The sequence below is a fragment of the Haliotis asinina genome, chromosome 10 (genome assembly GCF_037392515.1).
Source record: "Haliotis asinina isolate JCU_RB_2024 chromosome 10, JCU_Hal_asi_v2, whole genome shotgun sequence".
NCBI lineage: Eukaryota > Metazoa > Mollusca > Gastropoda > Lepetellida > Haliotidae > Haliotis > Haliotis asinina.
Genome location: NC_090289.1, coordinates 34,334,620 through 34,353,308, shown reverse-complemented (window position 1 = coordinate 34,353,308; position 18,689 = coordinate 34,334,620). Strand labels below are relative to the sequence as shown.

General features: G+C 39.9%; 1 protein-coding gene across 2 annotated transcripts in view; it reads left to right on the top strand.

Annotated features, from left to right (window-relative positions):
• Positions 1–18,689, top strand: part of LOC137298012 (protein OS-9-like) — a 67,037-nt gene that overhangs the window by 9,635 nt on the left and 38,713 nt on the right. The window contains exons 6-13 of one of the 2 annotated variants that reach the window (XM_067830040.1): positions 565–766; positions 1,307–1,534; positions 2,071–2,181; positions 3,503–3,668; positions 4,708–4,802; positions 6,312–6,421; positions 9,317–9,419; positions 12,250–12,375. In XM_067830040.1, the coding sequence (XP_067686141.1) occupies positions 565–766; positions 1,307–1,534; positions 2,071–2,181; positions 3,503–3,668; positions 4,708–4,802; positions 6,312–6,421; positions 9,317–9,419; positions 12,250–12,375 (1,141 nt within the window). Of the gene's footprint in view, positions 1–564; positions 767–1,306; positions 1,535–2,070; positions 2,182–3,469; positions 3,669–4,707; positions 4,803–6,311; positions 6,422–9,316; positions 9,420–12,249; positions 12,376–18,689 lie in introns of both variants that reach the window. The other variant, XM_067830039.1, reaches the window with a different exon arrangement.

Sequence of the window (18,689 nt, the reverse complement as noted above, 5' to 3'; positions counted from 1 at the left end):
GATCACTCCAAATTTTACAAGAAAACATTCAGTGGTTTTCCAAACGGAGGCTTTTGTTCTTGGTAAATATTTCCGTGGTTTTTGCTGCTAATGTGTTTGTTGCAATACTTATGGCACATCACTGTAGTTGACACGTCATAAGCGGACTCAAGACAATGGTGCAAGTGTTTGTCCAGAAAGGTTATGAAATGACCATGGAAACTCAAGTAGAAATGGGTGAAAAGGAACTGTGTGCCCCGGCCATGTCATCATATCCCGATTACGTAGTGTGTTGCCCATGTTGTCAATCACAGCATTGTTTGGTCCAGACTGTATTATTAACATATCACTGTCATATAACTGATTCTCTTGTCTTTTAACAGTTACATATTTTCATACAATTTGATAAAAATGTGCACTTCAACAAAATGCTAGTATTGAAAAGTATGCACACAGGAAGTTTGCCTCCTAAGCTCATGTAGTTTTGCTGACTGGATCTTGGTAACTTGGAAGAAATCCTGCTAAACTGTGTTTTGAGACTTTTGCTGAAGGTTAAATTTAAACACGTTCATTTCTTTACTTCAGTTTTTCTGTGAGGAAGGAACTAACGACCACATTGCCCGTATAGATGAGCCGGAGACTTGTGTGTACATTGTCACCATATACACCTCACATTTGTGCAACCACCCCTACCTGAAGCCCCCCACTCCAAAGAAGCCAGTCCCTATCACATGCAACCCAGTGGTGTCGGAGGAACAGTACCTGGAATATCTCGCAGACGCAGAAGGTAACCATGGCAACCCCTGCAACAATGTTGCATTGATTGGGGATGATTTACCTGAAGCATATTGTGTTCATCATGTTCACTGTTTGCATCTTGTGCACTGTGTCCATCATGTTCACCCGGTTCAATATGTTCATATTGTTCATCCTGTTCAACATGTTCACAGTGTCCATCATCTTCACCCTGTTCAATATGTTCATTTTGTTCACCCTGTTCAACATGCTCACAGTGTCCATCATGTTCACCCTGTTCAACATGTTCACAGTGTTCATCACATTTGCCTGTCCACCACGTTCATAATGTTTGCCTTGTCCACCATGTTAAGTAACTTGAAACCCCTTTTGCCTGACCACATCGCAAGTCAGTGTGAGAAGTCCTGGTTCTTACATGTTCAACCAGGGGGAATATAACCTAGATAGTGACAGTTTATCCACCCCAGATTTCATAAAATACATATTGCCATGAGATAACTGAAAATAACTGATTGTGATGTATTGTATTTTATACGATGTCACATGACCAGCACTCACTCTTCATTGACAGCTGAAGAGGAGAGAAAGCAGTTGGCGGAGAAAGCAAGGGCAGCTGCAGCAGAAGCGGCTGCAGCAGAGGCAGCAGCTGCAGAGGCAGCAGAAGCTGCAGCAGCAGCAGCCGAGGCTGCAGCGGCGACAACTGTTGCTGACAGTGTAGATGCTAAAACAGAACCAGAATCAACAGTAACTGACACAAGTGACTCCTCTATAGAAACAGACAAAGAAGCACCTCAGTCAGGTATGACACAGTCTGTAACACAGAAGCACTTATACAGGTTGTGGTGACTATTGAGGGAGAAACGACTAAACGACTGATGCATTGTTACAGCCCTAGTTAAGAGCATTCATTTGTTTTTCTGGTGACTCAGTTACAAAATACTCAGCTGAATAGAGAGTAATTTTTTAAAGCTTATTGTGAACAATTCCTGTGAAAAGTCCTAACTCTAGACCAAAGGGATTGGTTTACCATGTCCAGCAGGGGACACCAGAAATGTGCTTCACACTGTACTCAGGTGGGGTATCAAACCTACGTCTTTGGAAAATGAGCAAACACTTTCACCACTGGGCTACCCCACAGGGCCCTGTTTCACAAAACTCTCGTAACCTTTCTTGTAGCATTCCTACTTCCTTTGTTGCAGTATAGCAGGTAGGATTGCTATGAGAAAAGTTACGAGATCTTAGGCTTATGAGGGTTTTGTGAAACGGGGCCCTGGTCGTTGACTTGAGTAAAAGAGTTGAGTCAAACCACTGAGTATATGTTCAACTGGTTTTCAGACCAAGATGAGTCTGTTGATGAAGAAGACAGTATGTTTGGTCCTGCAGTGGAGACTATCATGAAGAAAACACTCAGCAATGAAATAAAAAATTTAGCAGGCCAGTCAACAGGTGAAGAAACTTTGTGGTGGTATATATTGTGAGAATGTGTGTATATATTGTGAGAATGTGTGTATATATTGTGAGAATGTGTGTATATATTGTGTATATGTTATGAGAATCAACGGTGACTTAGGTGATGTGAGCATGACTGCAAAGCAGAACAGTACTCCAAAACTGTCTACATTTCGGTTCAGTATTGCCTGGCAGGAGATGTTTTAACCAAAAACATAACCAGACAGCATATTTTCAAAAAGAATCAAAGTGACACAGTATTCGCAGTTGAAGAAAAGCAACAAAATTGGCCACAATGCTGCCAAATACGAGCAATATCATGATGCACAGGCCAGCTGTGCATGATACTATGCACAATTCATTTGTGTTAGTATTGATTCATATTTTTACATATTATTACGTAAATATTGCACCAATGTTTCATACAACATGCTTCCTGAAATACAACAGGACTTTTTAAAAAGTGAACTTAGCATGTTTTTTGTGTTGTAACTTTGTCACACAAAGGTGACTGGACTTGGAGAGTGTCATTGATGATTATTACTTTGCTGATACTCTCTGATACTTTTCCCTTCTCTAGTAATCTTTTCCAAAATATTTGGTGACTGGTTAGCTGTGGTATGAGTTTGCCATGCAGTTAAAGGCTCCTTGGTATGTGCAAAATATCAGAAATGTAGTATTGTGATATGTATATGTGGCCTCAGTATTGAGATATGTATCATCTTTAGGCACCTGCATCGTGAGTTATGGTCTCAGGCCTCTGGCCCTTAACTTGACTGTTTTTGCCATGACTGCATTGAAACATTGGTCACCATCGATTTCCACTTCTACCCAAACTTGAAGAAAGACCCGGCTGACAGGCATTATGATAGTGATAATATTAAATGCAAGGAAGACTATCCTGACAGATTTGGATATATTGACCATGCAGTGTTACCAGTTTGTCTTCCCTTCAGCCCCATGAAGATTAGGTTAGCATTGGTCTTTAGCAAGCCATGCTTCTTTTGTAAGAAGCGACATGTTTGACATGTTATTAGTTTGCAATTGCATAAATTGATGCTCATGTTTTTTACCACTAGGTTGTCTGATCCAGACTCGAATATACACAGACCACCGCCATATAGCTCACTCACTCAGATCTCTGAGCATCAAACCCATGATATTTCCAATGTCGTTAATGTCTAAAACATGCTTCACTTCTTCCACGTTAAGGTGAGAAACCATTATAAAACTGAATTATTGTTAAAAGTGGATTTTAACTCAACTTAATGACTGACTGTTGCAGAGAAACCTATTGATGTCAAGATGTCCTTCAAAGTTGTAGGAAATAAAAAAGATGTAGACAGCTTCATCAAGGACAATTTTGGAGCAGACGTAGACAGAGCAGACGGCGACGAAGCAGGAGCAGATGCTCATGAAGAACCAGACTCAGACGTTGTGTTAGATCCAAATGATAGTGTTCAGGACGATTTGAAACTTGAAGGGTAAGTGTGTTGTTCAAATGTAAGGGTATAAATTCAAAAGTAAGCTTGAAGTTGTCATGAACGGGACAGACTTTATACTATGTATTATTATTTGATGGGTTAGTGGGTGCAAATGTCATTGCAGCGTTTGTGGACAATCAGAACTTATGCAAGAGAACACTGACATTGACATATGGGGAGTTTGTGTCTATTTTATGATATGTGAAAATGATGCTTCCTCCTAATGAGGAGGGGCGGTGGAGTAGCCTAGTGGTTAAAGCTTTTGCTCATCAATTTGAAGACCTGAGGTTGATTGCCCACTCGGGCACAAAGTGTGAAGCCCATTTCTGGTGTTCCCCATACTGCTATTGCTGGATTATTGCTAAAAGCGACGTAATGCTTGATGAAGCGCAATGTAGCAGGTACTGACACACACTACCACACAGGGTATCATTGGTCACCTACCCCACAGGATAACATTGGTCACAGGGAGGAAGGATAGCCTTATTTAATCTCCATTGGCTTACATTGCATAGATTTCTCATAATTTTTTAGTTAAAAAATTTAAATTTCTCATCCAAAGTGGGGTCATAAATCCAATTATCCAGGTGGAGATTAAAAAAAATAACTACTCTTAATTTAATTACAAGTCATACACTCAACTGTCTCAACCAGGTGGGGATCACAAACCCACTCTCATTTATGAAGATATTGTAAGCCCATTTCTGATCTATATGCACAGATCATTAGCCCATCTAGGCAGGGATCTTACTCTCACAAAGCAGGGATCACAAGCAAAATTCATCTCATGGGGAATAATTGAGGATCAGACTGAAGCAGCAATAAAATGATTCACCGTGACAGGTGTCACTGCCATGACAAGTGCTCTGCTTTCATCATTGTGTGGATCTGTTTCCATGATGGATATGCCAGCAATGTCTTGCAGAACCACTGGACAGATATGCGCATACGTGAATAGAAATATAAAATAATCTTCCTGTCTACACTGTGTGTCATTGTGAAGCGTTGATTCTTTCAAGCTTTGTATCTTTTGCTACAGTCATCAGGTTGAGGAGGGTACACCTACTGATGTCGTGGGAGAAGATGTTGCAGTGGATGCAGAAGAAGAAGAACTTATGGAAGAATTTGATAAAGGTATGGCCAAGACAAAACTGTTGCCTGTTTTCGGCTGTAAGCAGCCCTAAGCAGCCGTGTAGGTGGTCTCACAAGACAAGAACAAGTTTTATGTTTCGTGAATATTTTATTGAAAAATGTATTTTTAGCTGTCGTAGGTTTTTAATGAACATAAAAAAATGCGTATATGTATCTCAAGGAGGACTTTATTCAAAGAATTCATGACCTCTACAGGTTTGTATAAATATCCATGAACAGAATATGTGAGATATCCACCTTTAAATGTCAGCATATTGCAGTTACCTCCCTTTATCTTTAGGTTAGGTTTTGGATTATTATTTTACACTGCTCTCAGCAATATTCCAGCTACACGGTAGTGGTCTACAAGTGATTGAGTCTGGACCAGACAATCCAGTGATAAACTGCAGGAGCATCAGTCTGTGCAATTGGGATATAATGACGTGTCAGCCAGCCAGCTTGACCAGTCTGGCCTTCTACTTGTATGGATTTTTACAAGAAGGTTGCCGTCCAATCGGACAGCTAGGTTTTCATTACTCATTGTGCAATGTAAATCCACCTCACCATGAATGCTTGTACCATGCTCGAATGTGGACCCTTTCATCTCAGCCGTGGTGCCTACAACAGCAACTGTTTGATTGACTCTTTGCAATTCTGGCCAAGCCAATGTTTAGCAAATATAAATGTCTGTCTCAAATGGATGCAAGCCTTCTATGAAGACAGGCAACATTTGAAGATTCAGTTTCCATAACATGTCAGCTTGTGAGAGAGTAATGTCATGGATTGCATCATCACCAGAGTTCAGCACCTTCAATGTCGTCAACCATTTGTGACAGTCAGATGTCGTCTGTAGTATTATCCCACTCGAGACGAGACATGATCACAGTCTTAAACAGGCCGGGTCATTGTTGATGATTCAATGAATTTGCATCTTGGTCTTCTTCCTTGACAATTAATTGACCAATCACCAGCAACCAGGATGTGGTGTATCAGACCAAGCTCTCATATTAAAATGAAAGACCTACTACAAGTATGAAGTAATTACTACAAGTAACAACACATTGAGATCATTTTGTGTTTGGAGTGAAATGAACCGGGCTTGTTGGTTCCTGATTCTGTATGACATGGTCCATCACTTCTTTAGCTCAAGTTTGAATGGGCAGACTCTCTCTCGTACAAAAATGTACCAGTTAACCTTATCAGCTGGTGTCATCACTTGTCACCTTACAGTTGCAGTGGGGTAGCCTAGTGCTTAAAGCATTTGTTCATCACACTTTATGACCCAGGTTTGATTCCCGACATGGGTTTTAGTGTGTGAAGCCATTTTAGGTGTCCCCACTTCTGACAGCAGCATTAAACTCGCTCACTTTAAGTTAATGAAAACAGGTTCTGAAAAATTATGTACACCTTCACTCCTATCATGTTCAGTCCAATTCAGTTCTTAAAATCTTGTACATCCACTTACTATGGCAACTGATACCTGTAAGTCATTGAAAGATGTTCATTTTTCAGAACTGGGTAATTTGAAGACAGCCTACAGAAATAAGAGAAACAAGTTTGCCAACATGAAAAACAAAGTGCGCGACTCCATGAAGCTACAGTTTGATGAAATAATTGATGAGGTGAGATGATATGAAAAACATCTAGTTAATGTCAGCTTACATTGAAACTTCCCCGAAATCATGATGACCATCAGAAATATGTGTCTAGTCATCTGAAGTTTGAGTACAGAGCAGTCTCTAGAAAATGAGACCTTTATTCTGAACAGATCTGAAAATGCCTTCATGTCAGGTTGTGTCAGGTGAACTTTAAAAATGGTTAATCAGAGTGGCGACTTCTGAATTCTTGGTATAAATGAAGAAAGCTTGGGTGTCACTATGTTTGATGTGTCTTAACATTACTTGCAACATAATACCACACATCTTTATCTCCATATGGAGCGGTGGAATAGTCCAGTGGTTAAAGATCATGTATACTCCAGGAGGGTACAAATACATAAATCATTTATTGACATCGTTATAAATAAAACCCCGTTATTAAAAGTACTTATTTCAAAATTCAATTACCTTAAATCAGCCTTTTTAACGACAGTGCACAATTTTCTCTCATGAGTGAAATTTCAACCAATGAGACGGGTGCACCTCCGTTATGTAATCTGAGGTATACCTGTGTTGGTTGCCATAGTATTCATATACATTACCGGAGGTAGAATATCTTGTTTATAGGTTTGTCTAAACCTGCAATCGTGACAGTTATTTTGAAAAATGAAATCTTTAGGTTTTCTCAATCTACTGCCATTTAATCTTGTCACCTGCTTTGCTTATTTTCTGAGATACGACTTGTTTTCATAAATTATTCTGTCAAAATTGCTTGTTGTCATAATGATCATAAATCATTCAGTTACAAGTGATGTCACACAAAATGTAATTTGTCATGACTGAAAAACACATTTAACTACAAGTAGGAAGTAGTTTTGATCTTTTAACTTGATGAAAGCAAACCATAATCTAATTGATTCTCAGACTGACTATAGACCATGATGCCACAAGTTTAAAAAATATCAGCGCCCAGTTGCGAACACTGGTCTAGTCTGAGAATAAAAGCTGTTCACAGTTTAGTATTGTTTTCACTGAGTTACAAAATCTAAACTACTTTCTAATGGTAGTAAAGTATGTATTTGATTGATGGAGAAATATATTTTGCATGACATTGCTTATGACTCGTCTTGGAAGCGAGGTGGGTGTCATGTCAAGCAAGCTCCTTTTGGTCATCAATCATTTACTAAAACTAGTGAGTAGTTTTGAATTTTTTAGCTTGATGAAAACAAATCTAAATAGCATCTTCTATCTCGGATGCGAGGTTTAATAGTTACAGGTTTCCACAATGCTCGCTTAGCACTCATAAACAACATATTCAGCACAAACTGAGCGGTACGATGGAAATCTGTACGTGGTGATGCCATCACCCTACACCTGGGAGTAACTGGCGGAAACACAACGATTAAGCCTGTCTTTGATGACATCAAGAAATCAGCAAATTGATGATCTTGTTACACGTTATACAGTCATGCCCCGTTTATCTGAACCTCAGATATCTGGAAAACTCGCCTTCCGAAAGAAAATTCCATAAAACGAATTCTCAAGGCTGTAAAATTACTCACCTATCCGAAAATCAGGTTTCCGTAACCATATGGTCATTTTCACATTCAAAACACTAATTGAAGCTTGAGATTAACTACCTCTGAGTAGCAAGGTGACACTGAGTTGAGGCAAGTCAATTTGTCGGTCATTATAATTAATTAATCCGGATGATCAAGCAAGTGTGGACAACTGTGAGTGAAAAGACAATTGCCAACTGCTTTTGTTATGTGGAAATTATCCAATGAAATGAGGACACAAATGCCTTGTCGGAACTTTGCGATGCACTACGATCCTATGCACATGTTGCAACTGTGACAGTTACTGCCGATGATCTTGTGAATGTCGACAGTGACGAACTGACCGGCAAAAGTCCTCTCGCTTTTCTACACAGCCAGAGCAAAAGGCTATGATTGATTTCTTCAAGCGAGCATAACTTTATGAACAGGTATGAGACATTGTATGCACTGATGTTTGTTTATGTGTAATGAATAAATATTATGTCTAATACCTACTATGTTCGTTTCTATGTACGTTTCTTTGTACGTTTCTTTGTTCATATGGCCCGTGGTTCAGATATCCGAAAATTCGCATATCCAGATAAATTCAATAAAAACACAAGTGTTCGGATAAATGGGGCATGACTGTATATACAACTAACTGAAAAGTTCTTCCTCACATGGCGTCAATCCTGTTCGCTGCAGTTATGTATCCTGTCTGTGGTTTTGTTAGTGGACGAGAGTTAAGCAGATGATTTTTTGGCAATTTTAATCACTCGATATGAATAAACCACATGATTTTTAAGAATGTATTCGGTGTACCACTTAAGACTAAACACAAGTCTTTCATGTGTAATAGTTAAAAGAGTACAAAAAATGTGAGGTTATTCGTTCTTTTAAGCATCCACTCATCCCACCAAAGATCAGGGATTCATTCCCAACATGGATACCATATGTGAAGCCCCTTTCTGGTGTCACCCGCGGTGACATGGCTGGAATATTGCTAAAAGCAGCATTAAAAGTGGCATAACACCATAATCAGGCTTACTCACTCACTCACTCTCACTCACTCACTCACTCACTCACTCACTCACTCACTCACTCTAACAATAATTATGTGAACATACAAGACATTTTTCATCCTGAATTGATGTGTAGCAGCCATAAAGTCCAGTTCTGGGATTTGAACCAATGGACCTTCTGATCCGAAGGTGGATGCCTTGTCCACATGACCAAAGAGGTTAACCAAACAAGCTGACATGGTAATGATGTCGTCTGTGGGATGACTCCACATCCTGCTGCAGATGTATGGCCAAAGATAAGACAGCGAGTTGCCTCCAGCTTTAGTTGACTGATTTGCTGTGATGTTTTTGTCACTCAGGCAGAGGAGATGTATGGGGAGGAGATTGACAAGAAGCTGGCCTTCAGACAGCTAGCAGGAACACTGGACAAACTCATCACCAAGCTGGAGCACACAGAAAAAGGTAAGCAAAGTTCTTGTAGTTCATAAATAACAGATTCATGGAGTGAAAGAGTTCCTAGGTAAGTGTGGGTCATCAGTTGTGATTCAGATGAATGGTGTCTGTGCAAAAAAGTGGAGTCAGTGAGAGAGTTTAGTTTTACACTGCACTCAGCAGTATTCCAGCTATATCGTGGTGGTCTGTAAATAATTGAGTCTGGACCAGACAATCCAGTCTTACTGCATGAGCATCGATCTGTGTAATTGGGAATCAGTGACGTGTCAACCAGGTCAGCGAGCCTGATCACCTGATCCTGTTAATTGCCTCTTACAAGTAGCATACTCACCTTTTGTGACAAGCGTGGGTTGCTGAAGGCCTGTTCTACCCTGGAATTCATGGGTTGCTAAAAAGTGGAAGGTGATGTGACATGGTGATTGGTTGTGTCATTGTGTCACTAACAAGAAGCCATAGTAAAGAAATCAAGATTGTGAAACAGTATTATATTGTACCTTGTTCTAACACATTAAGCTTGGCCTCCTTGACCTCACTCACTCACTCACACAACCACTCAACCACTCAACCACTGACCCAACCACACAACTACTCAATAACTCAACTTAACTGGAAGCAAACAATTAAGCTTGTAGTGTCAATAATTGTAGGCATAGTTTAAAAATGTACTGCACTAAGCATGTGTTGTCCAACCAAACTGTGATGTCATTAAACGGAAAGTGATATGATTATAACAGAAATGATCCAGTGACTCAAGACAACGTACTTTAATCATGCAAATCTAAGTTTGCATGTTCGCATGTAATTTAAAGGTAGTGGGATTAGGCTTGAAATGTAGAGTTAAGCATAAAGCTTTTAAGGGGCCTTCCAGAATTGATAGCAGAAAGGCAGCTTCCCACAGTCATGTTGCCCGAATATTGCTGAGTGTCGTGTAAAACTGAACTCATTCATTTTGCGCGTACTTGCATACACTTTTCTAATTTTCTTGTTTTCATCTAAAACAATGCAATCAGCTCCGAAGATCATGTTGAAAAGGAAATGCACTCCTTGATCCTATTATCTATTGTGAATTAAGCAACTATATATAGGTCTTACCCCAAATTCAATTACAAATTTATTCCATGTTTATTTGGACAGCAGAGACCACCTTCAACATTTTCAAACTTCCTTTCATGAATTGGGTGACATAGCTTGCCGAAAAAAATGTGAATTACTTTTTTTTGTTCTTAAACTGTCAACATGAATCTCTACTGCTCTTAACAAAAGCAAACTGAATTCCAGCTTTGTCTACGTTACATAGGCTCAACAGCAAGTGTGGATCTTTTATCTTCTAAGCTTGGAAGGTGCATGTCTGAAAACTCTTTAATGATTGCCACCGAGCATTTCACAAAGGGAAGAGTGTTTAAGGTTGCCCTGTTTGCTTGTTTCTTATTAGGTGCAGGTTAGGCGTGGGAGTAGAGGAAGTGCAGCTCTTAAGAGAACTGACACGCAGATTGGTTCTAATATTGAGTGTATGAGTGTGAAGACCATGACAGACAGAAATGATGGTTTGTAACTGGAGTCAGTCAGTCAGTCTTGACATGTCAGAGCCCCATTTCACAAGGCAGTCGTAGCACTACAACTGTCGTACCTCTTGTACTGTAACATCGACTACAGTCATAACGCTACAATGGCTGTATGAAAGAAGGTCCAGGTTATAAAGAGCAATGCATGTTCAAAAAGTCCACTTCAGTGGTGAAACCTAAGTGTACAGGCTTAGTGGTATACCAAATGGGGTTCAAACCCATAATTACACGTTTCAGGCATACTTAAGGTCAAGCAGTCAGAGCTGTGGCTGATGCACTTAGCAACAGTACACAACGAGCATCTACTGCATTAAGGTTAAGGCTGTCTAGACATTCAAACCTGATGTACTTTATGTCCTTAAATAAACTGAACCATTAGTGCACAGTCACAGCTAAGCAATGAAATATTGAAATAACACTCAGGTCAGGTGAACGCTCAGGTGAACACTTGTGCTCTGGTCATTCTTAGAATGGGCCCAAGGGGACAAGATCGTGCAACAAACTTGATGTCCTAGGCACTCAAACCTAAGCCTGACGTAGATGGTTCTAACAATCAGCTAGGGGCTCTTATGAGTCAGATCCTACAGCAAATGCTGGACACCCTTGGGAGTCAGATCTTACAACAAATGATTGATGCCTTTGGGAGTCAGATCCTACAATAGGTGCTTGATGCCCTAGAAGGTCATGTCCAACAAAGGCTTGATGCCCTTGGGAGTCAGATCCTGCAGCAAATGCTTGATGCCCTTGGGAGTCAGATCCTACAGCAAATGCTTGATGCCTTTGGGTGTCATGTCCTACAACAAATATGCTTGATGCCCTTGGGAGTCAGATCCTACAGCAAATGCTTGATGCCTTTGGGAGTCAGATCCTACAACAAATGCTTGATGCCTTCAGGAGTCAGGTCCTATAAACTGCTTGATGCCTTCAGGAGTCTGGTCCTATGAAATGCTTGATGCCCTTTGGTTATAATTTGCCCTTTAGTCTCCATTATGGATGGACATTGGTTTCCAGCATAAATAATCTAATTCTGCTCTGTGGCCTTGTCTCATTGGTTCAGTCAATTTTGGGGCAGTGGGGTAGATTAGTGGTTTCGCTCATACCTAAGGATTATCATTCACTTCCATTTGTATCTGTTATATTATCTAGGGAGCATTTGTTGTCTTAGGGGTTAGTTAATTCTTATCATAGCGATGTAAAATCAATTAGATAAGAATTGAAATAAAATCATACAAAGTTGTGGTGCATCTTGAACTATGTTTCTTCCTTTTTTTTTTCAGAAATTGACAATGTTGACAGAGAATTAGAACAATTCAATAAGAAAACGATGACGAGTAAAAGTGAAGGAAATCCCAGTTTACAGAAACCCAAAGGCCCCGGCAGCCAGCCCATTACAACAACCAAAGGTAAGATCCACATATCGACTTTACCCTTTTGCTGAAACGTAGTAGTAAACTCTTTCACTCACTCACTGACTGACTGACTGACTCACTCACTCACTCACTCACTCACTCACTCGGATATTGCTGATCATGAGAAAGTGATGTAAAACCCATCCTAGAGATTATGACACATTCATCAAGGGCTATATGTGGTCTCGTGGTTAAAGGTTTTGTTAGTCCAGTAAGGCCAAAGCTTCACTCTCTTTGCTGGGTATAATGAAGCCCTTAGCTCCCAAATCTTAGTTTGTTATGAATATTAATAATTCATTTATTTCAGTAGTAAGGCCTCAGGCCCACATACATATTACATACAAATATTTACAATTGGTGCTGCGTTTCATAAATTTTAAAGATATGACGATTGTAGACCGACAGCGTCTTTAACAAAATTTGCCAGGTTTTTTAACAGTGAGATATCAGAGGACTGTAACATTCTTACAAGAGTCTCTCTGTGATTAATAGTACGCATATGTAAATAAGGAAAAGATTTAAGACGTATATCATGATAGACAGGACAAACAAAAATAAAATGAAAATGATTTTCATTTTCAATAGCATTTAAACTACAGAGTGGGCAAAAATGAATGTTTTTGTCCATACCCTGCCTTCTGCCTGCACTGTGCATATTATCGAGTTCTCCAATTCTAAACAAGGTAAGCATGCATGCGTATTCTTTGCGTAAACTGCTTAGGTATAGCTCAGGAAAGAGTGACACTTTGAACTCTGCTTATAAACCTAATTCTGATCACTGCCTTTAATGGTCATTATCCTTTCTACTTGCACCAATACCCGGTAAGAGGTTTTACTCCCAATGTAAAACCTGGGAATAGGTTTAACTAGATTTAAGTAAAACCTATTCCCAGGTTTTACTAGGAGTAAACCCTCGTCCCGAAAGTACCGGTTTGGAGCGATCAGCCACCGAAATCTGCATTCACAGGAAAGGAAAAACAAAAACTCTGACAACAGTGTTTTAATTGAAATTGAACGTCATTGTAACACTTCCGTGAGCGACAATTTGTGTTGTACCGGAATCTCCCTCTGAAGTAGGAACCGACACTGTCGCAGACGTCTGAGTTTTCTTTGGAGCTGAACATGAGAGAACATCTGACGCCATTGCTTGTTGTTGATCACTGGTTCTCTTGTAAACCCTCACTGCCTCGCTTTTGTGACCTACAATAAAAGAATTCATCTTGATAAGTCATTTCAAATTGTACATAACCGTTTGAAAAGCAATTTATATGATATTGTAATCGCTTTGCTTGGGGCCATCATTGGGATTCGAACCCGGATCTTGGCATGTTAACCATAACACATGTTGACATCACAAGTTCTAGCATTTAAAATCGCCAAATTGCAATTTGGCCCAGTCACTTCAAGTTTCATTCGTGTTTTGCAGATATTCATTGAGTTACATACCAGTTTGTTCACAAATCTGTTGCTCGCTTATGTTTGCCTCGTAGAGACGGGTAGCAGCAGTGCATCTGAGCGAGTGGTTCGTTTTCCTTCCTTCAATTCCGGCTTCAGCACATATTCTCTTCACCGTTGTCTGGATTGTGTTGTGGCCCATGGGCGACTCTAGGTACCATTTTCCATCCTTAGGTTTCTTCATCGGGGTGAAGTAAAACGCATTTGCTCGAGTTGAAGATGGTAGGCTGGAAAGTTAAATTGTGTTGACATAGAATCAATTAAGTATGAAATGTTTGCATTTGTCATTTATATGCCCCTAAACCAATGCGTGCAATCATCATCAGGGAGTAAAATTATAAGACAATTTACATGCAGTATGGGTCAAGTCACCCGCATGATGTGATTAAATGAGTGGTATATCTAAAGAATGTATAACATGTATCAGAAATGTATCAGAAAACATCTAATACATACCAAAGTGACTTGTACTTCATGAAAAGGCGCACATAACATCGTTCCGGGTTCTTGGTATTTTCATACGCTCGCACCTTTTTCTTCTGCAGTTTCCTGTCTTTCACTCCCCCGGCATTTGTCTTAGAGACGTCTTCCACATACTGCAGGTACCTGCGGCCGTTCTGGTCTGTATGTGGGCCTGTAATCTGAGGTTGTTGGTGTAGTCTTAAACTCCGATGTTCCTTTCCACCTCTCAAGGCGAAGTTAAGTCCTGGAAAATAAAATTCCGTACACAATTATATAATGTTTATCTATTTTGGTCTTAACACGGGATTCAAAATATCCATCCAAACTTTGTTTGGTTTGGTTTGCCTCAAAGTGAAGTCGGGCATTTTGTTCCAGTTAATCACATTTATTTTCGATGTGAAGGTTTGATTGTAAATGCCAAAATTGCTAATATCCGACTTTTCGACAGGGAAATCAAATGCAAAATGCAACTCACCAGTTAAGTAGAGGACTGTGTCCAGGAGTTTTTGCGGCGTGCCTTCTCCAAGAGCCCCCTTCTCCCACAGAGTGTTCTCCTCGTCTCGAGTTATCACCTCTGTAGGTTTTCTCACGTCTGCTCCAAGACCAGCTGTGGACCTCTCACGCATGCATGCGTCCAGTGCCTGTCTGCTGTCCTGGAACTCTTCGCCTTCCATCAGATTGTAAGGAGATTTGTTAGCTTTCAAGTGTGACGCTATTGCCGTGAATAGCCCATACACAGTAACAGCTGGGTAGCAAGTCCCGTCCACTTTCCTCGCCTCGAATAGGAAATACTTTAGGGCTGTATTTATATCTTTAGCAGTCATATCCAGCAAGTCTTCAGTCAAGACGGACGACGACAGCGCGATGTTTGCATCCATTGACCTCGTCCGACGCTCTTCTTGCCATCGCCTGAATACTCCTTTCGCCCAATCATTTTTGTACCTTGTCGTTCTTGGAACACATCGAGATAATTTCCTTTCAATATCTTCCTCAGTCAAAGGTGCCGCGAAACGGAACAGAAAATCATCATCATCATCATCATCATCAGCAGCAGCAGCAGCAGCAGCAGCAGCAGCAGCAGCAGCAGCAGCATTGTCATCATCTTTCTTAAACTGCGACTGTGTTAAAAACATTTCGTCTTCGCTCTGGTTTGCCATGGTTAGCAATGAGCGGATTCAAGTAACCACGTGGTATATAACTGACTCACTCACAAAAAACACGTGCACTGCGTGAAAATCCCGTGCGTTTTCTAACTTGTGCATTAGAGTTGCGACATTGCTGTCATTCCGAATGTTCGCGGTATAGTGAGGTCCTAATTCCTTATAACGCAATATTTAAAATGACGGTTTATAAGCAAGAGAAAAAACTTCTCCTCAGTTTTGGTAGAGAATGTAAACCTTTGGGGGTCGGGAAATCCCTCGGGGCTACGCCCCTCGGGATTTCCCTACCCCTCAGGTTTACATTCTCTACCAAAACTTCAGAGGCGTTTTTTCTCCTATACATAAAAATTGAGTTTGGAACAGTTTGACAACTCAGAATACCATGTTTGTGTATAACAACCTTTAACCCTACGGGTAAATTCAAACATAAAGCAATCCACATCACTAACACCTTGGCTTTGCCACACTATTCCAAAACCTAGAATACAATACATGCTTAATGTGAGTAACCTAACTTTCTCTACCCGCTGCATCTCAACCTACTAACATCTTGTAACACTGTTGGGGGTACCTGTTTTGAGACATGTTTAGAAGTTTGAGCAGTATCTTATACATCTGACATTTGTATCTACATAAATACCATAACGGACACATTTGCCCAATGCAGCAACATTGGTAGATTTGGAGCCAACACCCTAAACGTATTCACAAAATTTAGCTTGAAAGCGTTCAAGAAACAACCACTGGTGGACACCCCCAATCACTGAACCATACAGAATTATTGGTTTGATTTGTAAATCAAACATTTTAGACAAAACCTTAGGAGAAATGTTACGAAGTTTTTAACTTAGTTGACGAATGGAGACGACAGCTTTGGTTGCTTTCTGGACTAATGTTTGTACAGCTTTGGACCAACACAATCTGTTTGAAAACATGATACCAAGATAACAATAGTAAGTTGATATTTTGATAGGAACATCGCCCAGTTTCTCATTTTTCATGTTTCCTTAATTTACTGCTGTTTCGAAAAACCAGTATTTCGGTTTTATCAAAATTCACTCTTAAGCCCCATTTGTTACAAAACGTATGTAAAACGTCTATTTTCTTTTGTAACTCGAGAACAGAATCTGCAAAAATGCACAAATCATCAGCGTAGAGAATTGTAAAGAACCCTAATACATCTTCACAAACAAAGGTCCCCCTACCACCGAAGTCCTGTATATCATTTTCCAGCTGGTTTATGAACAATGAAAATAAGACAGGACTTAAAATGCATCCCTGTCGAACACCACTGAAACTATTGAAATAATCATGATATTGCTCCTTCATACTTTAACAGAGGCCAAAGTTTTTGAATACATATCCTTAATATTTGTGAAAATTTTACCATGAATATCACGTGAATACAGGACGTACCACAACAGATCCCTGTTGAGAGAATCAAAAGCCTTTTGAAAATCGACAAATAGACAATAAAACCTTCATTTTGATTTAGATAAGTACTTCTGTACTAGAGACTGGAGAATAGACATGTTATCAGCCGTGGAATATCCCTTCCGAAAGCCAGCTCTACACTCTGGGTATTTATCATACAATTCTACAAAGGCTTTTAATCAGAATTTGTGTAAAACCTTTGCCACAAATGTTGGTAAGTGAAATACCTAGATAGTTGTTGACATTATGAACACTTCCTTTCTTGTGGAGTGGGAAGATAATACTTCTGGACCACTGATCTGGGAAGTTACCACTTCTAAATATGTTATTGAAAACAGTAAGGAGATAAGGAAGTAAGACATTTTTACCGCAATTTAACATTTCGGGCAGGATACCATCTCGACCAGCTGCTTTGCCACATTTCAAGGAGTCAATTGCAGTTAGGACCTCATCTGCCGAAAAAAACACTGTTCAACAAACTGTTGATATCAACATCATTACACACATTAAAATTCACAGTTTCATGTTCTGTGACGACACTGCTACAAAATACAACAAAGTCTTCATCCATTACATTTTCAGTAATATTCAGCACAAACTTAAAATATTCAATCCATTTTGCAACACTAATAGTTGAAAATGTTACTGGCGGCTTTCTCATATGAGATTTCACTTCTGCCCAGAAATCTTTTACATTTCTATTATCATTACACGAATCTAAAATTTTAACTACCGCTGCTTCTTGAGATGCTTCCCATTTGTTCCGACATAACTCCCTAAAACTGTTACGAGCATTTTGAAAACTTGTTAAACAGGCAAAATCGCCTTTAATTCTAAAACTATCCAACAATTCATACTTTCTGCACTTTAAATGCTCACAATCCTCATCAAACCGTGGTGAAATAACGCAGTTCTTTGAGGTACTACTACAGCATGAGACCATGCCACTGTCTCTAGCTGAATCCTGTATGACTGTAGTCAAGATGTCAACTGCAGGCGTAGAATCTATGTCTGTTCTAGTTTATGATGAATATTGCATAAAGCAACCCAAACATCACTCACTCACTCACTCACTCACTCACTCACTCACTCACTCACTCACTCACTCACTCACTCACTCACTCACTCACTCACTCACTCACTCACTCACTCACTCACTCACTCACTCACTCACTCACTCACTCACTCACTCACTCACTCACTCACTCACTCACTCACTCACTCACTCACTCACTCACTCACTCACTCACTCACTCACTCACTCACTCACTCACTCACTCACTCACTCACTCACTCACTCACTCACTCACTCACTCACTCACTCACTCACTCACAAGGAGACTGTTGATTCTTTGAGGATATGTCCATCTTCCATCCAGGAATGCAAAATATCTCAATCCAAGCCGAGCATTATTAAAGAAGAAATCACATTTAAAAAGAAAGTCATTTACCTACTCTGTTCATGGCCTACAATGAGGATGAGAAATCTCCATCTTGACTTCTTTTGATTTGCATGAGTGTTTATCTTGATGTGGAATGTGTTTACTGTCCTGTGTCCAGTTTAAACATAGCTTGAACTCAGTGTGTGAAGTTGCTTCCACACAGCTTAATTAAGGTAGTTAAACAGGCAGCACAATACTTTCACCACCTTCGTCTCGATGTTTGCTCGCTTTCTTGTCCCAATAAAGTTGTATCATCCCAAACTCCATTAGATGTTAGTTTTAGTGTTTATTTTGTTACTATTAGGCACTTTAGGTGCAAAGGTTTACAGTTTGTTTGAGACTATTAATGCTCTTT